Source organism: Homarus americanus, unplaced genomic scaffold, assembly GCF_018991925.1.
Source record: "Homarus americanus isolate GMGI-L3 unplaced genomic scaffold, GMGI_Hamer_2.0 scaffold59578, whole genome shotgun sequence".
Lineage (NCBI taxonomy): Eukaryota > Metazoa > Arthropoda > Malacostraca > Decapoda > Nephropidae > Homarus > Homarus americanus.
This window is the reverse complement of record NW_024712913.1, coordinates 709,003-728,297: the sequence shown is the minus strand read 5'-3', so window position 1 is coordinate 728,297 and position 19,295 is coordinate 709,003. Positions and strand designations below refer to the sequence as shown.

The window sequence follows — 19,295 nt, the reverse complement described above, 5'->3', positions numbered from 1 at the left end:
TATAAATTCACTGGAGTCGGGGCAGCGAAGAATGACGAAAATGATTCCGGGACTTCGAAACCTTCCATATCAAGATAGGTTAAAGAAACTAAACTTGCATTCCCTAGAAAGACGAAGAGTGCGGGGAGATATGATAGAAGTATTTAAGTGGGTGAAAGGAATCAATAAAGGGGATATAGATAAAGTTCTTATAATATCCGAGCAGGATAGGACTCGTAGCAACGGATTTAAGTTGGATAAGTTTAGGTTTAGGAGGGAGATAGGAAGGAACTGTTTCTCAAACAGGGTGGTGGACGAGTGGAACAAGCTTAGCAACTTTGTAGTAAGTGCTGGAACGCTGGAAGGTTTTAAAAGGAGGCTAGATAGATTCATGGATGATAGAGAGTGGTAATAACTCTCGACAGGAGCTGCCCTGCACAGGCCAACCGGCCTACTGCAGACTCCCTATTTTCTTATGTTCTTATGTTCTAACCTGCTCCAGTGCTGGTCAATTGGTCTTGAAACAGCTCACAGTCGGTGCCGTCGCAACACTCTGGCAAGTTGTTCCAAGAGTTCACAACCCTTGCTCCTAAAAAAAAAATTAGCCTTGATAAATTTTTTAACTTGTAGATTCTCCAATCTTAAGCTGTGACCTCTTATGGGGCGGGCATCTCCCAGTTCTAAATATGGACTCTCGACTGGGTAATGTCCTCTGAGGTGTTTATAAACAAATGGGCAATTGCAGGTGTTTACGAGTTAAAATTACGACAGTAATCTCGCACTCATTCCTGTGAGTCAGTTTCAGCACGAGAAACGAACTTTTGTCTGCGACTATACAGTACAGGCGACAAATTATGTTCACTGTGGGCTAGGGTGACGATTCTTCAGGTGGAGCAGGCTGGGGTGACAATTCTTCAGGTGGGATGTCCCGGGGTGACAATTCTTCAGGTGGACATTCTGGGGCGACGATTCTTCAGGTGATCATATATATATATATATATATATATATATATATATATATATATATATATATATATATATATATATATATATATATATATATATATATTAAATATCAGACCATAGCTTACAATCCCAGAGAAGCATAACACATATAACAGCGAATACATATAACAGAGAGTGTGTAGAGACCTCATGGTACCAGAACATACCAAGTGAACACACCCCAAGACCCAAGGGACCTGACCTCGTCCGCTAATGACTTGAGTTAGCCGGATGACCTTACCTACCAAGACACACCTGGGCATGACCACACCTGGACACAGCTGTCCAGATCTAACCAGTTTAGTGTTAAGTGGTTAAGGTCGAACGCCGGCTGTGAGCCCCCATATAAGGGTTCGGCAGTCCTGCCCACGGGATCATTCAGATTCTGGTTGCTATTTGGCTCATTCAGCTCATTCTGGTCATTGGTCATTGAGAGGTCATTCTGGTCACTCACCAGAGTCACGTTCTTCCTCCCCCCAGGTCACAACCAAGCACCCACTGGGGCTACGTCAGGGTACACGTGAGTCTTGTCAGAACTATTCCTCGGGTGAGTAACCTACTGTGGGAAGTGTATTCCTTTCATGTCTGTGTCCGATTCAGTGTCGAGTAACGTAAAATAATGTGCTAGGAACTCCGATATAATGATGATATTAACGTGTCCATGTCATTGAGTGAATTAATAAATAGTTGTATCGAAGAGGTGTTTAACAAGTTATTCCTTAAGAACGTACTACGTGATACGTAATATATGTGTATTGACGTATAAGATAAGTGTATTGACTCAAAGTAAATAACATCCCGTCCCCGCTACCAAACCTTCTTATCTTTACATTACTACTATCTATACTTCTACCTTTATGTAATCCTCTTCTGGTGAGTTTTGTCTCATTATAGTTACATATATATATACACTAGCAGAATCACCGCCCACCGGGAGGCTCATCCGCAAGGCAACGGTAGGACGCCACCCTCCGGGAAGCTACACATTGTCTCACTGTTCAGTCCCCAAAACTTCTTCTTCCATCAATAGTTCATTAACGGTGTATGTAAGTTCAACAATGTTTTTCACTACAACAGTACAGCAAAGTATATTTTTTTAGCATAAAACTTATTATTTTATTGTCTAATCATCACTACATATAACACTACCCATCATCACTACATATAACACCATCCATCATCACTACATATAACACCATCCATCATCGCTACATATAACACCATCCATCATCACTACATATAACACCATCCATCATCACTACATATAACAACATCCATCATCACTACATATAACACCATCCATCATCACTACATATAACACCATCCATCATCACTACATATAATATCATCCATCATCACTACATATAACACCATCCATCATCACTACATATAACACCATCCATCATCACTACATATAATATCCATCATCATCACATACATATAACACCATCCATCATCACTACATAACACCATCCATCATCGCTACATATAACACCATCCATCATCACATATAACACCATCCATCATCACTACATATAACACCATCCATCATCACTACATATAACAACATCCATCATCACTACATATAACACCATCCATCATCATCACCACATATAACCATCCATCATCACTACATATAACATCATCCATCATCACTACATATAACACCATCCATCATCACTACATATAACACCATCCATCATCACTACATATAACATCATCCATCATCACTACATATAACACCATCATCATCACTACATATAACACCATCCATCATCACTACATATAACACCATCCATCATCACCACATATAACACCACCCATCATCACTACATATAACATCATCCATCATCACTACATATAACACCATCCATCATCACTACATATAACACCATCCATCATCACTACATATAACACCATCCATCATCACTACATATAACACCATCCATCACTACATATAACACCATCCATCATCACTACATATAACACCATCCATCATCACTACATATAACATCATCCATCATCACTACATATAACACTACCCATCATCACTACATATAACATCATCCATCATCACTACATATAACACCATCCATCATCACTACATATAACACCATCCATCATCACTACATATAACACCATCCATCATCACTACAGATCGGTAAAGTACTTTCCGAGAGTCTCGTGCGGACACACACATTCAAGTCAGAATCATGAACTCTGATCTAGAAGAAGTGAGAAATGCAGAGAGACCTGACAGTTGTAGCATTAGTAAATATGACAAATTTTGTAACAAGAGGTACCGGTATGGCCAGCATAAGGACAGAACCAGACAATATGATGTAGTCGTGGCCAGAATTAGGCTAGGATACAGACACATCTGGCAAGTTAGTAACGCTGTACCCATACCGGAACACTCAGCATGTAAACTTTGTGATAAACCTTTGAAGCATACACTTGAACACTATATTATTGAATGTGACACTGTCAAAGACTTCAGGCCACCTGACTTACTGTATCTTGAACTATATAATTACTTCATTGAATCAGGTGTGCTTGAGGACATTCTTGCTGTTTATCCCAAATTTGCTAGCCCACACTGAATAGTCTTCAATTAGAATATGACTCCAATGTATGTGATCCACTGACCTATATATACTGCTAATGAATATGGTGTATTTCCTTCTTTGTGTACGAACCTCTGTCCTGCGTGGCAGTGAACAGTGGCATAACCCACATGAATCTGACCTACACTATATATAGTGTCAATGAATATGATGCATTCTTTGTGTACGAACCTCTGTCCTGCATGGCAGTGAACAGTGACATTATCCATATGAACCTGACCTATATACATTTATAGTCGTTAATGAATATGATGTATTTCTTTGTGTGTGAACCTCTGTCCTGCGTGACAGTGAGAAGTGATACTACCCTCAGTGTCAAGACCTGACTGAATTACTCACAATAGGTAAACTGTACTACAAGCTCTGCCAATAAATTTGTTAAACTAAAAAAACACACACAAACACACCACACACAAACAAACAGACATACTGTAATTCTTTGTTATATATATACACACACTGTATGTACGTGCCGTATGTATTTTCATAATTATTGTCATAGTTATTACTACTGTCTTGCTCTTACGCTTGCGCCTACGTTAGGTTCTACCCCACCCTTTCATAATTATAATTTCCTGTGATTTTTGTATCAATTGAACCGAGTCCGTAGAGGTTAATAAATGTTAATGACGGAAGTGATCCCCAGTTAATCATTATTCATACACTGAGTCACCCAGCTGCCGGTGACACGTGTGAAAACAGCTGTTTTATTTTACTGACTTTAACTTTGGCGTATAACTTTCATCACGTTTTTTCCTTCTTGCACTTCTTGTCTCCAGTATTTGGTATAGATTTTCTTATATATTTGATCAAATGAAATTGATCTAGGATTTTCCACTCAAGGTCAAAATTAATCTATTTATACATTTTGTCGTTAAAATTTAAGTCTACAAAATAATGCAGTAAACAAACTTGAGGTGGCTCGTAATACCCATCAGTTAACTTGTATGTAGATTAGGCAGTGTCATTGGCATTGAAAACCATCAAATTATCTGATAACTCAGTAAAACCCAGAATATACCAGAATTTTCTAGTTTCAGGAGAAGATAAATCAGTTACACAGCTGCTATCGGTTGGACTAAATTCTCTCAGTCGCATAGAGTGAGGACCAAGAGGTTGAGGCTCCAGGTATAACTAACCCGAGTAAACTATTATTTCAACTTGTCTGTATAATTAGAAAATAACAAGTTCAATACATTTCTTTTGAGGCTCCAGGTATAACTAATACGAGTTAACTATTATTTCAACTTGTCTGTATAATTAGAAAATATGTTCAATACATTTCTTGTGAATATTTTTTGTGTCTTATCTATTGTAATAATTATTAATGTCTTCTTTCTCCTTCTGGTCTTGTAATGTTTCTAGGCCCAAGGATTTTCATGTGTTTTAATAGGCATATGTGCTAATTCTATAGCTAGTTTTGTTGCTCAATGCTGCACTTTTTTTTAATCAAGTTTCTTGGGCTAGATGAGATGTCCAGCATATTCAGTGATGGGTCCTTCTAGTGTCTAATACATTAGTACAAATATTGGTAAAATTTTACTTTATTACAAACACTGAATCTGTGGTCCGACTAATTACCCAAATGTAGCCAAATATAGCCGGAATGAAGTCAAATAATGATCCTAGATGAATAAATCGGACTGCCAATCACTTCTCGACTAGTATTTGGTGTCAGAAAGTCACAAAAAATTGGAAAACTTACTTTAATCCGAGTTAATAGATCGCGTGCATGTACCGACGGAGCGAGGAATTACCCAAATGTACCCAAATGTAGCCGCAATGAAGTCAAATGATGGTCGTACAAGCGTTATTCAGGCTGTGAATCACTTCTCGATTATTATTTGGTGTCATAAAGTCCAAAAAAATTGGTAAACTTAATTTAATCTGAGTTGTGTTGTGTTAGGTTAGGTTAGGTTAAATTAGATTAGATTAGGTTAGGTTCATGCACTTGATCTATTAACTCAGATTAAATTAAGTTTACCAATTTTTTGTGACTTTGTGACACCAAATACTAGTCGAGAAGTGATTGGCAGTCCGATTTATTCATCTAGGACCATTATTTGACTTCATTGCGACTACATTTGGGTAATTCCTCGCTCCGTCGGTACATGCACGCGATCTATTAACTCAGATTAAAGTAAGTTTTCCTATTTTTTGTGACTTTCTGACACCAAATACTAGTCGAGAAGTGATTGGCAGTCCGATTTATTCATCTAGGACCATTATTTGACTTCATTCCGGCTATATTTGGCTACATTTGGGTAATTAGTCGGACCCCTGAATCTGGGATTTTTAACACATGCAATGGATATACAGCACCTCATCATTTTGACTAACTTTCATTCTATACTCTTCCATCACAAGTGAATAATAATGAATCTAATAGAACCTGACCTCAAACCAACCAAAGAAACCTACCTAACCTTACTTCATAGATGGGGGGCTAACCCTCTGACATATTGAAGAGAATTTACTTATTTCGATATCTGGTTTCAATGAAAGCAACTTTGTTGTAGCGTCTTGGTGTAAATTTTATGTTTTTTGTGGACATGAGAGTACGCTCGGATAGAGTGGGTCGGTTGTAAACAAAGCAGGTGGCAGGTGCTCCCATATATGATAATAACAAGAGAATGAAACACATCCAATATCTCCGTTATTTGACATTTACGAGGCAAGTGTCATTGAAGAAAAGAGTCATAGAATTATAAGATCTATAGATTGCAAATGCCAAAATCCCCAAATAAGATGGTTGTACATAACTAAAATAATACCTAAATATTTCCTTTTCCGTAAAAGTAAGACTTCTTGTTGTTGCCCTGAGTCTACTGTTGGCTTTAACCACAACATGGAATACATGGACTGATGATTTCAGGTGTGATGAGGCAAGTATTCTCTGGTCTTTTTCCACATAAACTTTCTTCAGTACATTATGTGGAAAATTAATGAAAAATTATTCTGTTCAGTATTCTCAAATTTCATATGCTAATTAGTGACATTAGTGATTGCACTGTGTACTGACAAAATTTTCGTTTGTAATTCCCTTCAAAATGGCTGGCAAACGTAAAAATGAGAGTTCTCGTGGTGCTGAGAAGAAAAAGAGACGCCCATTATAGAATTTCCATGTATTATTTTTTACTTACGACCTGGACGTCGGGACGGAACCCCGTCGTAAGTCGAGGAGAGACTGTATTACTGTTCTGTACAGCGTATACAGTATTTCACTTAACCACAGTAGTTGTTTATTGGTTTGGGTACTAATATACAGAAGTTAGGTACTAAATTACATTAGGTAGGTATTAAATTACAGTACTGTAGTGAGGTACTAATTTATAGTAGTAGTTAGACAGGGCTTTTTTCTTTTTGTTTGTGAATCAATTTTTTTTTTCAGGTATAATATTAGGATTTTCAAGGAACCTACCCATTCATATTGTGAGGGATACTTGTATAATAATTTTCGTTTATTTTTTCAGAATAGAATATCGCAAGAGAAGATTGCATAGAAGGCCCCCAAATGACTGATAATCGTGTTTATCGTACTCGAACCCTTGGTATCCCAGCCGAGGGTTTGAAAGACCAGTATGCAGATGGCATTGCTGCTAAACTCTGGGAGCTTTACATTGGTGACAAGAACAAGAGGACTGATATTTACCGCAAGTTTATTACTAAGCTTCTGAGGGAAAAAAAATGCCATAATATCCTGGATGTTGCCTGTGGAACAGGGTAAGATTATACTATACATCTTAATTCCATTTTTTTGTGCTATAAACTTAAAGATCAGTCTGTAAAATTATATCTTCACTTACATAACTGTAGGAATTATTAGAGGTGTTAAGATTCCTTAGACTCCTTAGAGGATTGTTTGTTTGTTTTATTTAGAAGCCTTATTGGATTTTAAAGCTGAACTGTAAATAGAAACATTGGAAGATCATATGTTTTCTAATACACCAATACTGTACTGATATATTCTATGAGTATGTACAGAATATGCAAAGCTACCTCTAAAGACGTTTCTTTTGTATAATAATATGAGAATTATGGTGAAATTGCATAAACACATGTCAAAGGGAAACGGGCTGATGAGCGCAGGATGTGAGTTGTCCTCTCAGTCCAGCCAGCACTCCCTCCCTCCTCCCCCACCACCTGTTGCCTCCTCTCCCTGTCAAATGCCTTCTCTAAGTCTACAGATACACAGAAAATATTTTTCTCTTTCCCTAGATATTTTTCTTGTAGTTACCTGGCCATGAATAATGCCTTACCAACTTTTTTTCCACAACTTTCATAACCGGATCTAACAGCTTCAGGTCCCTGTAGTTCCCATGTTCAAATGCATTACTCTCAACCTTTTTGCAAGCCCTTCAAATATGCGGATTTTTAATTCGCTGACCTCGATTATTCGCGGATAACAACCTGGATGTACCCAAGAATGTCTAAGGGTAGTTACAGAGTTTTTGGCATTTTCGTGGCCGGGACAGGGAACCATTTATGTGTGTGTGTGTGTGTGTGATTTATGTATAACAGGTTTACTCAGGGTTTAGGCTTACACTGTCATAGTTAGAAGGTGAGTAATATTAATATACTCTACAGTACTGTTTATCACAAAGTCCTGAACTTAAGGAGAACACTTCAGGCAGTGGAGGAGATGCTTTTTGTGATGCAGGTTTTTTGATTGAGTGAAAGTAATGGTGATGAACAGTTGACAACAATCAGTTGCAAAATAGTTCATGATTATGGTAATACAGTACTGTACTGTATTTACCACTGATTGATATGAACTGTATCTCTGGTAACTCAAGTTCCTGAAATATTTCCATTTGATAAAATCGGTACTATAGTGCCCAAGACTTTTGCTGATAGTTTGAAGACTAAAATCCTTAAAAAAAAAAGTGTATGGGTTAAAAGTCTGAAATTTTCAAAATTGTCCATGGTAAAGCTGATGCAGACTTTGCTTTAAAGGAAGAATTTATTTAAAAAAAAAGTAGTCATGAGAAATATCATAGGAAATTAAATTTGCGTATAGTACCTGTATGTAGTTTATCCCAGAATGCCAGGAAAATGACTAATGAATGCAGTAGTGAAAGAAATAGCCACTGAGAACTATTTATATACAATACCATACAGTACAGGTACCAGTACTTTACTTTTCAGTTCTTATCAAATTCTTCCTAATTTGTTTGTCATTGCATCCTTATGATTTATTTAATCCTTTAAGTTCTGTTTAATGTCTTTAATTGCTTTTATTCTCTATGTAATCTGTATAGTAACCATTATTTTGACTAATTTGAAGTGGTACAGTATTCTCTGCTTTGTTTTTATTTAAGTAGTCAAATTTCCATAATCCTTTATTATGTTTACATATACGAACAGAAAAGAATAATGCACTGCAGACTTTTATATTGATTAGTATAGTATTGTATATACCTTCATAGTTAAAATGTACAGTACTGTGTTTTAATAATTATACTTTCCTTGATAGTGTGGATAGTATAATGCTGTTGGAAGAAGGTTTTCAAATGACAAGTGTCGACCTCTCAGACAAAATGCTGAAATTTGCTCTCAAGACCCGATGGAGACGACGCAAGGAGCCTGCTTTTGACAACTGGGGTGAGTGATACATCTTAAGGAGGGAAATAATTACTGTGGTTACTGTTTTAACTTTTTAATTTCCTTGTCTGAATTATTGTGTACAGTATTAGGAATTAATGTGTGACAGTGGCATGTATGTAAAGATAGATGTGACTGTTAAATGATTCTACCTGCTGAGACACATTCACTGAAATTTTTAATATAATTCTCGAAGTACTTGTGCAGTACAGAAAGATATACTGTACAGTACATTATGATTAGCATCTTGTATGTGTTTGCATATTTTCATAAAATGAGACACACACACACTCTGCTTTTCCTACATTGTCACTATGAAAGAGTGATGTGCAATAACCCCCAGCTCCCGCTTGTAGTGACAGCTGGGGTATCGCAGCTTACGACTGTACTGTACATGTACATATAATGTAAAGTAAATGATAATGAATATTGTTTTTTGTCTTTATTTTTTATAAGTTTATTGTTTTTGTCTTTATTTTTTATTAATTATTATTTTTGTCTTTATTTTATATAAATTTATTTTTGTGTCCATTTATAAATTGAGTTACCCCTGTATTTAGACATTATTTTATCGTCATAGCAGGAGAATATAAAACTTATGTGGGCTCTACAGGGTCTCAGGAATGGAACCTATTTTCCCCATAAATTATTAATATCAATATACAATCGATCACTTAACGATGGCTTTTTGTGGTTCCTAACATTATCGTATAAAAGCTAAGCAGTTGAACGTGTCACATTGCCCAGAGGATGGTTTGAGTGTGGAAGAAGCTATTCTTTGTACTGTATATACAATAATAATAATATATACAGTAGTTGAGTTTATATCTGTGGCAGCTGCATTGGACTGATCAGTAGGATTATGTCTTGAGTATAAAATTAAAGTGATGTGATTACTTCAGGGTACTTAAGTTGTGTGTGTGTGTACAATTACTGCAATGTCTTTATTTTCTATATGTAATGTTTTTGACATGCAATGCTTTTTAGTACCATAGTTTTAATTATATCTTGCCAACCTATATCAATGTTGTTTCTAGGACATTCATTGTATACAAATGACTTCATGTAGAACAAGAGCTTAGTAATCTTTGGCTGTGTTGTCTTCACTTATTGTAAGTTCAGATCATTGTCACTAATCCATAGTTAGAAATTTTTCTTTCATGATGCCCCAGTGATTGACCACATAGTTAACTTTAATAACATCTTATCTTCAGAGATTGAAGAAGCCAACTGGTTAACACTCCCAGAAGACATAGAAGGTGCTGGAACTTATGATGCTGTCATTTGTCTTGGAAATTCCTTTGCACATCTGCCTGATGTATCTGGAGACCAGTCAGAACATAAGTAAGCTAACAGTACATTTTGTATTTAAGGTAATTATGGCATTTAATGACTGGTAGAGATATCAGACTTGGCCTGTAAGGTCGTCCTTCTTTATTTTAGATGGAGCCTGTATAACCATCAAAATAGCATGATATATTGATAATATTCACACTGTTAATAAATCATATCAAAGCAGGATAAAGGAACCATAGTTTGAGCTACTTGCATTGTAGAGTCTGTGTCTGTACACTGTCAGTGTGATTTTGAAATAGCCTCATAAAACTGTCTAATGGTGTGAACCTTCCTCAGCTGTAATCAAGGAGTCACAATGCTTAATAATCACATTCCAGTCACTTCCTTAACCCTTGAACAATGGCAATCATACATAGGTGATGAGTACCTTTTGTCCTGTAACAAAGGTAATTATCTATATGCAGTAATCAGGATATTTCCGCACTAATTTTTAAGTTTTACGCCTGATTTCTGATTTATTGTGACTCGTGACAACTTTTCCTTCCCCTTGTTGGTCCTTTGACCATTAGCATTTGTTGTTTTCATGGAGGAACTATCTGACAATTCAAGTGATATGTCAGGCGGAAAAGACCCTCACTCCAGTAGTATTGCCCTGACGCAGAAAAATAAGTAAAATATTACGGGAATCAGAGAGTGATGGTGAGATTGAAGAACTTGCGAATTCACTGAGTGAATTCAGAAATAATAGCTCGTATAGGAACTTCGGTAATAAGGACACTGATGAACAAGTCATCATTATAGGAGGTGTTTAGAGACCAAGAGGAAAGTGACAAGGAAAATGAGGTAGAAGTGCTTCTCCACATGTTGCATATGCATTAAGTGTTTGTGGTGCAGAGACTGAAGTACTGTAGCGGTAGCAATGATTTGGGTTACAAAATTAGTGTGGAAAAATAATGGCACAGCACCACTATGAATATACAGTACTGTACTTTTCTTTTTTTTCGTCCTTACCATGTTGATGCTCCATGTTCATAAACCTGTTCTTTATGATTACTGGAAGAAATGTGACCATCTGAGGACACCTGTGTTTGGGAAGTACAGGTACATTATAATGACTCAAATTCACATTCCTTGTCAACCCAGCCTCATTAAGTCTGTCTCCATTATTATAAAATGAAAATAAAAACAAATACAGTATGTAATTATTTTTATCTTAATACTTCATTGAATTTATTTCTCATCAAAATTAATAACTCGCTTTATTGAAATCTTCCATTATCCTACAATGGTAGGGAGAGGAAGGAAAGTGAGGTGCTACCTTCGATACAGCTCTTCCTTATCTTCTCAGGTCAAATTATAGATATATATTGTATGTTTTCCATTATTTATGATGAATTGTACATACAAGAATATACGGTAATAAGGAATCAATTATGAAAACACTCCCAAAACTAGCCCATGTGGCAAACCTCAAACCCCCCTACCTCCCAACCTGGTCACGTACACAGTATCTTCTCTCCCATTGTTCGTGGCTCTTGTCAGGCATACTGGGAATATAATTACATCACTGTATTCAGTGAGCAAAACTAGCTTATCCTTTTTCATCAGGAAGTTGTATAATTTTATCCATTTTATGAAACTCAATTTTCCATAACAGAACAAATAGTCTATGCAAAAAGCTCCCTTTGTTTAAGGTTTAGTCATGTAAACAAACTTTAGTCAGCTTTTAGTCATTGAGGCATGATTTTAATTGTATTTATTTTTCAGATAAGATATCATTCAAATCAACATACTGTAGTAAGGCAAATGATTTGTACAAAGAACGGTAATTTAAATTGATTTAAGGGAATTATTTATCATTTCTTGGTACAGTACATTAGAAACTTGCCAATTCTGGTATCCAGTATATGGCTAAATTATTAATTTTTTTTTACCAGAGAATTTGAACTTGTGCAGTGGTTTTTGCACTTGTGGCTACTGCAGAGTTATATTATATGTGGACACTGTTGCATCTTCTTGCTTTACTCGGTGAAAAAATATTCACTATTAGTATGAAAAATTAACTACACAGAAACATGAAGAGGGCTAATTACAGTTTAGGTTATGTCTTTTTCCTTTGACATGAATTTTGATTGGTTAGTCAGTGATTAATCTGTGAGGATCTTTCCCTTAAACCTGCTGTCTCCAATATATAAACTTGGGGAATAAAATTAGTGTGAAAGTCTCTCCTGCCTGAGTTAAGGCAATCGTTATATAAGAAGTGATTTTCTGTTTAGACTCTGCTGCTTTGTGCATTTAGTACCCTGCATTGATGTCAAATAAAGATTTATCAAAAATCTGTGCTAAGAATTTGGAAATTATAATTAGCTTTCATGCTTACAAAACAGATTGGCATATTATACTGGTCAATGGACCCATAATTATTTTTGCTGAATAATTAGTAAAGACCTAAAGTTATGTAGTATAACAGCTGTTTATATCACCATTAAGCAAATGTAAAAGCTTTGCATTACCCAATCAGGATAGGATTGAATTTAAAGTTGCATCAATGAAATATATGAAATTAATTTTATATCTATCATGTATCCAGAATTCACTCTCAATTGTGGTGGAAGCTGCATCATGAATACTCATAAGTTGCCAGTACAGTACAGGCCATGGAACAAAGGGGCTTGGGAGTTTCAGCCCCCAATTTCTATGAAAAAAAAATCTGGGATGTGAGTAACTGTAGTTACAGTATTATTATTAATTATATCCTCATAATAGTCAGCATCAGGATAATAACCATTTTTATTTAACAAAATCACCTGCATGACAATTAATATATGAAGTGAAGATAACTGCATTTTAATAACTACTGTACGTTAACATGTGTATCTTAGTTTTTGTCATACCTCCAGCCAGATTGTATTTTGATCACCCTCTTGGTATATTGCCCTACAACTTTCTTTTTACGCTGTGATACAGGTTGATCGCTGATCTTCCGGTATCATTGGGATCAGCAGCATTCCAGACTATTGATGTTTTTTCTGTGGTTTCCTCTGATACTTCATTACACAACAAAATCTTGACTACAATATAACACAACAACATGCAACTCAACCCTTGGTTAACCTATCCTCAATTAACTCAACCCTGGGTCAATTCAACCCCCAATCAACTAGATCCTCTGCCAACTCAACCCCCCTTAAATTCAAGTAGTGTGCATTCATGTTTAAACTTAAGTAGCTAAATCATGTTATATTGGCACTCCCTGCACCAGAAGTCACCATTCCTAGTCTTGCAACACGGATCTTTTTATTTTTTTATTATTTGGGGAACTGGCTAGTTAGCTAGGAATTCTTGGCTGGGCAGACTAGAGTCTGTTAAGTTCGGTTGGAAAAGTCATGTATCCTTATACGCAAGTCATTACTCTTAGTTCCTTAGGCTCTCTTATTTTAGTGTTTCTGTTTTGGTTAGATTAGGTTTGGTAAAAATTTATTCCTGGAACAGAAGGCGATTGCTGTATTCACTCATCTGCCGTGCTTTGACTGCTACCTGTAATGAAACTAAATGTTGAGGAAAAATCATTTCAGTACTGTAATGTGAATCTGAAATAAAATACTTAACGTATGATATACAGTACAGGAGTATAACTATAAATAAAGAACAATAAGAGAATGGGTATGCATGTGTGGGAAGTGGGTTGTAACTGCGTTGTGAGCCGAGTTGCACTGCCTCCCTAGATATGACCGCACGACATGCACACAACATCGCACAACAGCAACCAGACATGTCTCTGAGTTAATTGCGAGGTTGGCAGAACTGTGTGCTTCACTCTGGATGATACCAAGAGCTATTTTATGTGGCTGCATAAAATATGTGCTATTGTATTTTACGATCTGCTATGTTTCATTTTTATTGTTTATTATAGCTTTTCTTTCTTTTCTTTTTTGGGGGGAGGAGAAAACGTTAACCACATACATTATTATCATCTGCTGAAATGATTTTTAGTCTTAAATTACAGGTAACCATTTCCATTATAGTGAACTTCCACCCCACTATGGGCTCACAGCTCAAGTTTGAAGTACTGTACTGTAGTCACAAATTAAAAAAATTTTCGGGGCTGTGAGCTCATTCAATACTAGAACTGGCCAACACTAACGCAGGTACAGATACATTCTGGAGCCAGTGCTTGCCCAATATAGTACTACTTCCCAACAGTGCATAAAAGATATGTGACTGATCGTCCAAGCAGTTAAGAGAATAGTGTAAGCTAAATTTCCAAAAATTTAGTAAAAGAATATACTTTCTTTCTGTGTCTTTGTTATACAGTATTTGTATAAATCACTCAAGTTTCATACCGAAACATCACTGTGGCATTTTGTGCCACCACTAACACTTGCTCCTATCTTTGCAAATAGTTTGGGTGAAATAAGAGCAATAAAAGGCAATACCTATAGATATGGGACCATTTATCCAACTTCCCAGTGTCCAGAACACAACAAAGTCTGGCTATGTTCTGGAACATTTTTATTTTTTTTAATGAATGCTAAGTAAATCCTGGGCTGAGTGAGGAAATATCCAAACATTCCCCACCTGTGAACTACATAGTGTATATGTTATTGTTATATTTCATCTTCTAATTTTGGGTAGATACTGTTTATGTATTTTTTTTTCACTCCAGTACATGGACACACAATTCTGTATACAGAAAGTGAAAACAAAATGGGTAAAAGTTGTAAGTACTTTGTTCGCACTTCGATGCTTGGTCTTGTCCTCGTTTAGCAGGTGTAGATAAACACAACATCCAGGTGTATATTGGTGCAACTCAGTGTACAGTGCAGGGTATAAACAAGGTGTAAACAGGGAGAGCAAGTAGGCGACGAGTATGTAAGGGAGCACATAGGCCAAGCTAATGCCTTGTAGGGGTGCTCCACTCGCTCAGAATTAACCTCTCATTTGCGCCACATCAACCATATTACACGGACTAGAAACATGCTCTCTGGTGGTGAGCTTAGACAGTCTCCTCATACAGCAGAGGGCACCACTCGCTCATAAAAACTATACCGGCGAACAAGCATAATAATCATTAACCCTTTCACGCTGCTATCACACAGACGTATCTACGGGTTTCCACTGTGAAGCAGTGTGGAAGTCAGAGGTTCTGTCACACAGAGCACCGTTGCTATAGTGCGTTTTTCCCCAGCTGAGAAGAGATGCCCCGTCCCCTCCTCAAAGTTACAGCTGATTGGCTGTTGTAAATCTGTCCGATTTCGTCCTTAAATAATGATGTATGTGTATATGAGTTTATTCATCATCGTTGGGATAACCATTACTGACGAGAAAGATATTTAGCTAAATTATATAAAGATACATACATTCATTATTTCAGACATGAGCACAGAGGAAGTTTATCAGAAATCTTATACATGAATTAACTGTTAACCTCTGGTAGCAAATTCAGACTTTTGGTGGATGCATTTAATATATACTTATTTTTACCCACAATAATACATACTAAGACAAATTACGTATCAGTACAGGGTAATACTACATTATGCAAAAACTAACATTTTAAACAATCAAAATCACATTGAAATATTACACGGCCTCTGAAAGTTGGTGGATGAGTGTGACAGACTGGGACCTTGGCTGCCTAATTGTCATCAGAGGCAGGAAATATGAAGTTGTTCGCGGTCATATTTCCCACCTATATTGACGGCCGTGTAATACTGTATTTCAATGTGATTCTGATTGTTTAAAATTTTAGTTTTTGCATAATGTAGTATTACCCTGCACTGATACGTAATTTGTCTTAGTATGTATTATTGTGGGTAAAAATAAGTATAGTATATTAAATGCACTCTCCGAAAGCGGGAATTTCCTGTTTTTTCTTTTTTCTGTTTTTTTCCAGGCCCCAATGTGGGTTGGTAACCTGTGCCCAAGTGGGCTAATCCCAGTAAAAAAAAAAGACATTTTTGAGGGATGTAGAAAAGTCAATTTGTTATCTGTTTGTGCCTGTCTAATGTTTCCTGCATCAAATGTGTGCATTCAGTAGATTTTAAGATATAGTTATTTTACAACACTAAATAAAGGTTTTTCTTACTCTTGCAGGTTAGCCCTGAAGAACTTTGCTCATATGGTGAAACCAGGAGGCGTACTATTGATTGATCACCGAAATTATGACAACATCATTGACTCAGGGTCAGCTCCTTCCCACAACATATATTATAATGTTAGTAAGATTGCCAACAGTTAAAAAAACAATGGGGGGGGAGGGCTTCTTAGCTTAGTTGATAATACTCTGAACTCTTATCTCAGGAGATATGGATTTAATAACATGGCCAGGCATTGTTGGTTGGACATTATTCTGCTGTGGTGTTTGCTCAGCTGATCTCCAGCCCATCAGTGTTTCAGTGTGGGCTAACCCTTCCTACCATTGGATTACAAAAATTTTAGTTTCCCTTGCCTATTATAGTGCTAAGTAGCTGGGGCCAAGAACGAACACACACACACACACACACACACACACACACACACACACACACACACACACACACACACACTACTACTACTACTACTACTACTTTGCTGTCACTCGGCATTAAGTATGACGATCATCCAGCTATGATAAAATTATATTAGTTATTAATGATGTCACCTTCATTGATAAGTTCTGAGGTGACTAAAGAGGCCGATACGGGACCGGCAGTGCCGTCCACAGATGTTGCGTGTGTGGAGGGCTACATCTAGTGTGGGAGGGCGGCTGCAACGTCTTTCCAGCGTTGGCGCTTGTCTGCCTCAGTATGTAGTCGGGCTAACTCAAAAGTATTGACACCTTCTTGTGTGGTGCTCTTCCAAGCTTTACAGTGTGCAGTAATTGTCTCCCAGGTGAGGGGGTCGATTTGGCACTTTTTCAGGTTTGTCTTAAAACCATCCAAATACCTTTTCATTTGCCCGCCAGCGTTACATTTACTATTCATTAGGTGATTGTAAAGTAGCTGCTTTGGCAGTCTAGTGTTATCCATGCGGGTAACATTGCAGCCCAGCGTAGTTGTTCATGGATAATGGTAGCCTCGATGCTCCTACAGTTGGTGTCAGCATTTGTTCTCTTGTCTTCCCAGCGAACTTGGAGGATAGAACTTACACTACTTTGGTGAAAGTTTTCAAGTCCCTTGAGGTGCCTCCTGTATGTGACCCTTGTCTCACTGCCATATAGCAGGGTGGGGAGGACCACTGCTCGATATACGTGCAACTTTGTAGATAATTTCAGTTCCCTATAGCTGAAGACATTGGTATGGAGTCTGCCAAAGACTTGAGATGCACATCTGATCCAATGTTGAATCTTCATCGATGTCCGCAGTGGTGGATAGGTGAGAGCCGAGATACCAAAAGTGTGCCACATATAGAGGGTAGTACCATTAAGTTGGATGGATAGTGGAGGTGTGGCTGAAAGAGAATCTGAGTCTTATGTACATTCACCTCAAGACTGAAGTGTACATACGCATCTGTACCCTGGTGGGTTAATCCCATAAAAAAAAAAAAAAAATCTGGCCATGGGTAGCAACCCCCCCTGCTCGGTGTGAACAAGTGTTATACGCATCGCGTGTTGTCGGTCGGTCAGTTCATGCTGAGCAGTCGTGGAATGCACATCTATGGTCTATCACGCAAGCTTTTTCTACTTGTCTTTCCATAATTGCCCAGCGTTTGAGCCTTTATGTTTGATAACCTTAAATCTGGTATTGTACATATAAATGCTTAAATTTTTATTTGGGGCGGATAATGGAAACATACTGTTGTTCTTCCCTCGGGAGAAAGTGTCCCACATTTTTCGTAAAATCTCACAATTGCCTAAGGGCTAGAGCCTCTTATCATTTCAAATTATGTTTTTTTTTTTTAATGTACAGTCAGAGCCGGATTAAGGGGTTGGGGGGGCCCTGGGCGACACCTAGCAGTGAGGGGGTCCCTTGCTGACAACTGAAAATAAATATAGTAGGTAATATTCAAGGTCAATAGAAACAATAAAATCTAGTAATAATGACACATTTACAAATTATTTATTCCATTCAAAGAAAGTGTATACAGTACATTCATTTACAAATGCACTTTTCGTGATTTTTTTTCTAGCAAATAAACATATCACATTGTCAAATGGAAATTCTCTTGAAATGTCTGACTCGGTGCTTAATAGCATCAAATTGTTGAGTCTCTCCTGGAGCATCGTGGTCTGCAGCCTGTTTTTGATCAGTTTCATTTTTGTGAAGGAACACTCCCCGGTAGAGACCATTAACACCAGATATATCCTCAAAACCGTTTCTACATCTGGAAATGCTGATTGTAAGCCATCTTTTTCCTTTATAATTCTGTAATAAAATGACTCATTGGGCTCTCCGCGGCTTTTACACACAGCTTTACCAGAGACGAGAATTGAATCATTTCATTGGAGATTTTTTCATCAATATCTTTTCCATAAGTTTGCAGAAGATTTTCTGAAGCAGAATGAATGGCATCGGCTCACATGGTTTCCAAATTGCTTAAAAAGCCGAAGCGCTCCTTCACCAATGTGTATGAAGAAGTCCTTTCGTTTAGGGATACCACTAGGTGATCAATGACTGTGAGGAAGCATTTTGTCTCTTGGACTGAGATACACTTCACTTGAACGTCCATAATCCAGTGGAGCGAGCCGTACGTTTGATCGCCTCTTACGACCTGAATGGACAAACTCGGTGCTTCCTGCCAGATCTTTTGCTTTTTCCTCATAGGCATCAAAACTGTCTCGTTTTCTTTCAACAAAACATTTCA

At 37.2% G+C, this 19,295-nt stretch overlaps 1 protein-coding gene across 4 annotated transcripts in view; it reads left to right on the top strand.

Moving 5' to 3' along the window:
- The first annotated feature begins 1,424 nt into the window (after positions 1 to 1,424).
- LOC121864322 (glycine N-methyltransferase-like) overlaps positions 1,425 to 19,295 on the top strand; it is a 21,520-nt gene continuing 3,649 nt past the window's right edge. The window contains exons 1-5 of one of the 4 annotated variants that reach the window (XM_042363404.1): positions 1,425 to 1,531; positions 7,085 to 7,334; positions 9,088 to 9,215; positions 10,430 to 10,559; positions 16,608 to 16,728. In XM_042363404.1, the coding sequence (XP_042219338.1) occupies positions 7,126 to 7,334; positions 9,088 to 9,215; positions 10,430 to 10,559; positions 16,608 to 16,728 (588 nt within the window). In that variant the 5' untranslated portion in view covers positions 1,425 to 1,531; positions 7,085 to 7,125. Of the gene's footprint in view, positions 1,532 to 4,536; positions 4,827 to 7,084; positions 7,335 to 9,087; positions 9,216 to 10,429; positions 10,560 to 16,607; positions 16,729 to 19,295 lie in introns of those variants that run through there. The other 3 variants (XM_042363403.1, XM_042363402.1, XM_042363401.1) reach the window with 3 other exon arrangements.